Raw genomic sequence first — 8,598 nt, forward strand, 5'->3', positions numbered from 1 at the left:
ATTCCATGTGGCATTTCTTAGGCTATCTGATCGGCCTGTCTGTATGTGCGTCTAATGTTTGGGCCTCCTCTTGACTCTTTTCCACCCCACCAATGGTCGTCTCCTTAGGTTCTTGAAGGATAAGCAACTTATGAGAAGGATAAGCAACTTATGAGGCTGGGGGGGAAAGGGATGAAAGGTGTTACTGACTGAACGCTAACTGATGCACTGTCCTTGTTGTTAATTTCAGCATCACCACCGCATGGCTGTGCCCAAAGACACCGGAGTCCCTCGTCCACACTTGGGAGCCAAGACATGCAACTTACGGCACATCATTTCAGTGAGCCAGGCACAGAGCAGCCACAAACACATCGGTGGGGAATTTAACATCGGCTAATGTCCTGGGGCACAGTGGAGAGGGCAGTTCTCAAACGCTGGAGGAGATGGCAGGGACAGAGGGTGCCGATGTCGCCAGCAGCCAGAGGGCTGCAGGGGACCAGGCACATGCTGAGTCCGGCACTGGAGATGTCACCAATGCAGCAGCTGCAGGACAAGCGGCAGGATTCACAGGAGCGTCTGGCAGGGTTGCATGAGGGTGTGCTTCACTTGGTCTTTGTGGTGGAGGAGTCCAGGCAGAGTGTAAGTGAAGGTATGAACCTCAGGACAGAGCTTCACACTTCCTCCACTGAGAGATTGGCGACTCTCATGGAGAGGGGGTTCGATCAGATTGAGGGTCTTCTGATTGGGTTATGCTCTGACCTGCAAGCCCTCACAGCGGTAATGGCTACAAGTGGTCATTCGCAATGTGGGAGATATTCTGGGCCCCAAGTGTCGGTGCTCGGTGCCCATGCATCTGCGGTGAACAGGGAGGTCCAATGTGACCTCACGGTGCAACAGCTGCCTGTCATCACTGCGAGCTCCTCTCAGGGCTCTCTGGATGAGGGCAGCAGCTCCTCTGCCCCTCTGCCAGTGAACGTTGCATCCATTGAGGTTGCAACAACTGGGGAGGTGCCAATTCTGGAACTGGCCACTCCCTCCCAGGTTGGGCCATCAGAGGCTCCACGGGCCAGAGGACGCCCGCCAACGTCATCGAGGCCAACAGGACAGCAGAGTCAGCAGGCTGTCTTACAAGCCACTCCGATCGATGGGGCGACACTTAGACATAGCACCCGCAAACGAAAGCATAGTGCACGTTAGGCACTCCACGGGTTTGTCACTGGTGATTTAGTGTTGGCCTTAGATTAGGGAACAAATAGTTATATTTGTCATAGAGACATTTGTGTTTTATTTTGGACAGAATAAAGTCCACTTTTCTGACCATGGCTGAGGGTGTTTCCTTTGTGCTGCATTTGTATGTTTCACAGACATCTCATGAGTAGTTGAGCGGACATTGATGTTTCTGTACCAAGCCCTTAGTTGCAGCTGATAAGGTGGAAGATGGAGCACCTAAGTGCCACATGCGGAAGTGCCAGGCAATGCTGCTCCTGCTGCTCCATGTGTGTGGAGCTAGCTGAAGGTTCGTTGGATTAAATTGACCTGGGTGTCCCTGCCTCCTTGGTGTAGTAGCGGGTCGTCGTGCTGCCCCTCATCATTGCCCTGTGCTTCCTCATCCTCTGAGCCCCACTGCTGGATTCATCATGTGCAGCTTCATCCATTGCGTCAAGGTCTTCATTCTCAACTGCATCCCCCCTTTCCAGCGCAAGATTGTGCAGAGCGCAGCATGCTACCACTATCAGAAAGACACGATCTGGGGGGTAATGGAGTGCACCACCTGAGCGGTCCAGGCAACGGAAGCACATCTTGAGAAGATCAATGGCTCTCTCCACCACAGCCTTTGCGGTGCCATGGCTCCTACTGTAGCGCTCCTCAGCTTCTGCTCTTGGATGGCGGAGAGGTGACATGAGCCACCTTCTGAGGGAATAGCCCTTGTCACCCAGCAGCCAACCATTCAGCCGAGCTGGAGCACTGAAGAGCCCCGGCACCTGGGAGTGTCTGAGAATGTAGACGTCGTGGGAGCTGCCTGGGTACCTTGCACAGACTTGTAGATTCTGCATCCTGTGATCACACACTATCTGTACGTTCATCGGGTGGAAGCCCTTCCTGTTGTCGAAGGCACTGGGCTTACCTGCTGGCGCCTTGATGGCCACATGTGTGCAGTCCATTGCACCCTGGACGCAGGGAAGCCAACAATTGTCACAAAGCCTCTAGCTCGCTATATCTGACTTGCCTGGTCACAGTGGAAGTTGATGAAAGTCAATGCCCTTCTTAACAGAGCATCTATAACCTGCTCGACACAAGTGTGGACAGCTGATTAGGAGACACCGCAAAGATCACCCACTGAGCCCTGGAAGGAGCCAGAGGCATAGAAGTAGAGGCCAGCTGTGAGCTTCAGAGCTGCTGGCATAAGGTGTCCGCCCACACAGGTAAGGGAGATCTCAGGGCCAATCATCTGACAGATAGAGTTGACTGTCTCCTTTGAGAGATGGAACCTCCTTCGGCACTGCACCTCATTCATATTGAGGTAGCTGCTTCGCCGCCTGTATACCCTAGCAGCAGGATAGTGGCGTCATCTGTGGCCCCTTCCACCTTGGACAACCTCTTGGCCCTGCGCCCCTTGTGCCTGCGCTTGGCCTCCCAAAGGTGGCTCCCCTGGAGGCTGATTGTCCACTCCTGGCCTCCTCCTTATCCTATCCCTCCCTTCCTCCTCAGAGGAGCTGCCTCCAGTGGAGAGGTCAGAACCCATGTTCCCAGGCTAAAGGGAGGCCCCTGGAAAGCTGCAGGCCCAATAAAGATAACTGTCTGAAGACTGGTTTCAAAGTACATAAAATGTTCTTGAAAATCAATGTGAACTGCTAACAATTGCACAGGCAAGTTTAGGACGCTTTCTGCATTAAATACTTCATGAAAAACGTGAACAGCCCCTCTCAGTCCACATATGTTTTAATAAAAAAAATCACCTACCCGCCTGCCCATTGGGCCCGTGCGCCGAGCCAAAGTTCGCACAGGCCCCTCAAAATCGTTGATGATTGGCTACACAATGGCCTTAATGAGGCCTTTAATTAATGGCAGGCGTGCACCCCACTGCATAGCACGCCCGCCGACCTAAATATTGCGATGCCACATGGTGACATTGGGATGCTCATGCGACATTTTAGGCGCTGACGTATGGGCTCCGCCACTGACTAGGCCAACATTTATTTCCCACCCCTAATTGCCCTTGAGAAGGTGGTGGTGAGCAGCCTTCTTGAATTGTTGCAGTCCATGTGGTATGGATACACCCACAGTGCTGTTAGGAAGGAAGTTCCAGGATTTTGATCCAGTGACAGTGAAGGAACAACGATATATTTCCAAGTCAGAATGGGTGACTTAGAGGGGGACTTCCAAATTTTTGTGTTGCCATCTATCTGCTACCCTTGTCCTTCTAGATTGTAGTAGTCATGGATTTGGAAGGTGCTGTCTAAGGAGCCTTGGTGAGTTCTTGCAGAGCACCTTGTAGGTGGTACACACTGCTGCCACTGTGGTGAACGGATTGTGGATGGGCTGCCAATCAATTGGGCTGCTTTGCCCTGGATGGTGTCAAGCTTCTTGAATGTTATTGGAGCTGCACTCAACCAGGCAAGTGGGGAGTATTCCATCACACTCCTGACTTGTGCCTCGTAGATAGTGGACAGGCTTTGGGTAGACAGGAGGCGAGTTAATCAACACAGGATTCCTAGCCTCTGACCTGCTCTTGTAGCCACAGTACTTAGATGGCCAGTCCAGTTCAGTTTCTTTTCAATGTTAACCCCCAGGATGTTGATAGTGGCGGATTCAGTGATGTTAATACCATTGAATGTCAAGGGGCAATTCTATCTTGTTGGAGACAGTCATTGCCTGGCACTTATGTGGCACAAATGTTACTTAACATTTCAGCCCAAGCTTGAATATTGTCCAGGTCTTGCAGCATTAGGACATAGACTGCTTCAGTATCTGAGGAGTCATGAATGGTGCTGAACATCCTGCAATCATCAGTGAACATCCCCACTTCTGACCTTATGATGGAAGCATGATCATTGGTGAAGCAGCTGAAGATGGTTGGGCCTAGGATACCACACTGAGGAACTCCTGCATTGATGCCCTGGAATTGAGATGATTGACCTCCAACAACCACAACATCTTCCTTTGTGCCAGGTATAACTCCAAAAGGCAAAGAATTTTCCCCTTGATTCCCATTGACTCCAGTTTTTCTAGGGCTCCTTGGTGCCACATTCGGTCAAATGCTGCTTTGATATCAAGGGTGGCCACTCTCACCTCACCTCTGAAGTTCAGCTCTTTTGTCCATGTTTGGACCAAGGCTGTAATGATGTCGAAACCTGAGTGGCCCTGGCTGAACCTAAACTGAGCGTCAGTGAGCAGGTTATTGTTAAGCAAGTGCCACTTGATAGCACTGTTGTTGACCCCTTCCATCATTTACTGATGATCAAGAATAGGCTGATAGAGTGGTAATTGGCTGGGTTGGATTTGTCCTACTTTCTGTTGTTGTGAAGAGATTAATGCCTATTATATTAGAAATTATTTTTAAATTGGTCTTGTAATAGGGTCTGTGTTTCTGTGTATCTCTGTGTGTTGCTTACGTGGATTAAAGCGAGCTAGCCTGGGTGCTTTGATGTATAGCAGTTTGAGATGTTAATTAGATAAGTGTTAGGCTAAAAGGTAAAGATTATACTTGCATTTGTTGAATAAACCATTTGAAAGAAGGGAGTGAAATTTGACACCTAGCTTGGAGACAACAAGCAATGTGTTTATATGACTAATAAAATTGGTGGAATAAAAGGATTATTGTTAGGAGAGGTAAAATTAAAAGATTTAGTAATACAATGGAAAATTTACATTCAAGGAGAATGTAGGTATAAATAGGAAGGAGTTTTGTGTGTGCAAGGCAGAGGCATGTAAGATCTAAGCAGCCTGTAAGCCCTACAACTATGCCTGCAAAGAAACCAAATTACAAGGGACCTAATTTTGAATTTGTACGGTCAAATGTGCTTTGCCTGGTGTCTGTTCAAAGTCTATGGATTATCGGTGCCTTAGTGAATATTTACCTGGGAGTGATTAATTTGGGAAGTTGTTTAAAAGTTAATATGGTAGTAATTTATAGACCTGTCTATGTATTTAATTAGTTGCTAAATTAATAAATGTTTAATTTAGTTTTATATAAAAAACCTCTTGAGGCTTGGTGGTTTTACTTCTGATTTCAGAGCTGCATCTTAAACATACCAATTGAAAATATAGGTTATGACAGTCGTTCAAGTTTCCCTCTGGGATTTAAACCTCATCCTGCCCTTGGATGAGGTTTGATGAAAAATGTAAAGGCCGCCTGGCTGATTGACCCGTCCGCCAACCATGAGGTTGGACAGGCTATGTAAAATGACAGACAATTACGCCATTACTGGGCTTAGTTGCCCTCTTAATTGTTAGTGTACGCGCTTCCAACTTTTGCGCATGCCCAACCGAAATATTGTGCGAGTGCGGGATGACGTCATGATGCTCACCCAACATCATCTTGTGCGATTTCAGCTCCAATCGGGTTCGGCATGCACCCGCCCAATTGGCGTAAAATTCAACCCCATGTAATCGCTGTGGATGCTTTTCATGCATTATTCTTTATCATATTCAGGTTTGATTGTTTCTATCTGCAAAAAATTCACAAATTAATTCATACTATCTTGATATATTATTGGAATCAAGTGAGAACCATTCTTTTCAATAACTAGAATCTCTTGAAAGTGTGAATACTTAATGATATTGATGCAGTAACGGAGAATGATATCACATTCATTTTGCTTTGCTATGTAGGCACCTTTCATAACATGGTATCTTTACAGTAAGGCATGTCCTACATAGACATGCTTCTGAGGCAAAAGAGAGTTAATATTGCAGCCCAGTATTATGAAGCTATTAATGTATATATTATTGGAAAATATTTTTCTTTTAAAATAGAGGTTTAGTCTGTGGGTACATGTTAATTGGATTAAAGCCAGATAGTTGGTGTGCTTTGATGTGTACTAGTTTTGAGATGTAAGAGAGGTAGAGTGCATTTGCAATTTTGAACAGAGCATTCAAGAAATGGTGTGAAATCTGGCACCTAGCGAGCAGAGACGAAGAAATATGTTTATATTGCAAATAAAATTGAAAGGTGCCTACAAAGCAAAGCAAAATGAATGCGGTATCATTCTCTGTTACTGGCAGTTCTAGCTTGAGTTAAGTCCATGAATATCATTAAATATGTGAGATGTTAGAAGAGATGTGTACAAAGAGGCTGGTGATACAATGAGAATTTATATTCAATGAGCTGTGCCAGATATAACCTCAACAGTTTTGTGTGTGCAGGGCAGTGGCAATGTAAGATCAAAGTAGCTGTAAGCCTACAACTGTCTCCACAGGAACCAAAGTGACAGGAACCTCATTTTGAATTTGTATGGTAAAAATGCTTTGCCTGGTGTCCAGTTAAGTCTATGGGCTGCTATTGCCTTTATAGAGATAAGTTTGGGAATTTGTTAAAAGTTATAATCATAGTACTTTGTAGCTATGTGTATATATTTAACTTGTGTAAATTAATAAAATGTTTCATTTAGTTTAATATAAAACCTCTCGAGAACTGGTGGTCTGATTCCTGAATTTAGAGTTGCATCTCAAACATACCACTTAAAAATATAGGTTATGACATTTGTTTAAAGTTTCTCTCTGGGGTTTTTAAATAACTCAGCTTTACTGACAGACTATCTCATAACACCCAGCTTGGTGAAAATGGGTTCTGTTTCATTAACTATAATAAAATTCTCTTGAGAAAATAACCTGAACCAAATATAAATAAAAAAGCAGAAAATGTGAAAGTGACAGCTATACCTGTTTATGTTTAACTTAAGTTACTGATTACTTATTAATAATGTCTCTCTTTCTCATTCATACAGGGCCAGGTTCCATGCGAGACTCAGGCACCGGATTAGCGGGCGTCACCATATCACTGTGGCTGCTAGCAGCAACTCTAGTCTGTCTAATTTACAAATGTTAATAATACAAAAACTGACCGCAAGGAAAGAGGAGACTATTTGTATTTCAACACAGTGCGTGACATCGCACAAAAAAAAGTATTGCTAGAAAAGCTTTTAGAATAGAAACAAAACAAAAGGTCGAGGGTGTATTAGATACAAAATGATCAACATTTGCTCATGAATTTCAAATATTGTGTAAAAAGAAATTCTTTCTCCTGTCATATTTGCTAATGTTTACATTCACACAGATCTAACCCTTTGTTTTGGGTCTGAATGATGACTTTTAATCAACGCAAAACACAACCCTGTATTTGTTGGTGCCAAGTGACCCATTCACCATATAAAAATTAAACACCCCTGAAGTAATATTGTGGGTGATGAGTGGAACTGGAGCTCATTGTTAAATAGATTGATTATGACTTAATGAATCACCCACAATATTTAGACACAGGGACTGATGTGCGACAGCCTGGATCAAAGGGTAAATTCTTGACGAATTTAATCGAAGTAACACGAATTAGATGATGACCTCTTCAATAAACTGGTTCAGAAAAAATTGTAAAGCCTATGGAACACTTCCTTTAAATTATTAGTAGAACTTAAAATGCCATTATTAGTGTATCTATCCTGTAACAAATGCTAATATATTCTGACCAGATCATAAAATCATAAAAATATTTCAACATTACTCTATCTAAATTAATGAAGCTCTAGCTTAATTAATGAAAAGGATAAACTGTTGGGGAAGACAGGTGTAATTTTTAAACCTCCTCATTTCCTTTTAATACTGAGAGAACATCCAACTTGTCATGTTTATTTCCACCAGGGATCTCAAAAGGGAGTGACTTCAGGTTGTTGAAGCTTTGGCTGATCTGGCCTGTTATACTGTTCCAGTGATTATAAGGCGAACATCATTAGCAAAATACAAGATATATATCAACCTGCAGTGGTTTTTGAAAATGATTTGTCCAACAGGTTACAAAGCTGATGATATTACATGGCCTGTGTCATTTATGGGATGTTTTGTTGCACAATGCTCCGTCATTATGTGTTATATTGATACAGTGCATTTCTTGTTTATTTATTAAAAATGCATTATTCTTGAACAGCTAAAAACTTTCCCTTGAAAAACCCTTTTTTGTGATAATCTGCTTGTTACTAAGGGAAAATCCAAGTGATCATGTCCTTCAAATGCATGGGATTCTAACAGGAGGGTCCTCTCTGAAAATCATAGGTTTTCACTAGAGAAGGTAGATAAATTGAATCAAATTTGAGTGGGTATTATAGCCGCATTGGGCCTGAAGTTTATGGTCCAAGGAAGTGATATGTCATTGGTCATAAACCACTGCTCGTTAAGCTATGGGTGTGACATACTAATTTTATATATAATACATGAGATGCTATAGATCTTAAGTGTTTCTAATAATTACTGCAGCCCCTGGAACATACAGTGAGTCATGTCACTCCAAGTTCAATCACTTGTGAAAAGTTCTGAGAATGAGTTTACACGGCACCAGTTCAATGGGTCATAATAATTGCTTATCTTATAAGAGTTATAAAACAAGATTGCATTTCAGACGCTAAACATGTT

General features: G+C 43.7%; 1 protein-coding gene across 1 annotated transcript in view; it reads left to right on the forward strand.

The window, feature by feature from the left end:
• The window catches only part of LOC121290458 (limbic system associated membrane protein), a 911,106-nt gene extending 904,079 nt beyond the window's left edge, over window positions 1–7,027 (forward strand). The window contains exon 7 of the mRNA XM_041210895.1: window positions 6,927–7,027. Within this exon, the coding sequence (XP_041066829.1) occupies window positions 6,927–7,027 (101 nt within the window). The remainder of the gene's footprint in view (window positions 1–6,926) is intronic.
• Window positions 7,028–8,598: the final 1,571 nt, after the last annotated feature.

Source organism: Carcharodon carcharias, chromosome 18 (genome assembly GCF_017639515.1).
Source record: "Carcharodon carcharias isolate sCarCar2 chromosome 18, sCarCar2.pri, whole genome shotgun sequence".
In the NCBI taxonomy this organism is placed as follows: Eukaryota; Metazoa; Chordata; class Chondrichthyes; order Lamniformes; family Lamnidae; genus Carcharodon; species Carcharodon carcharias.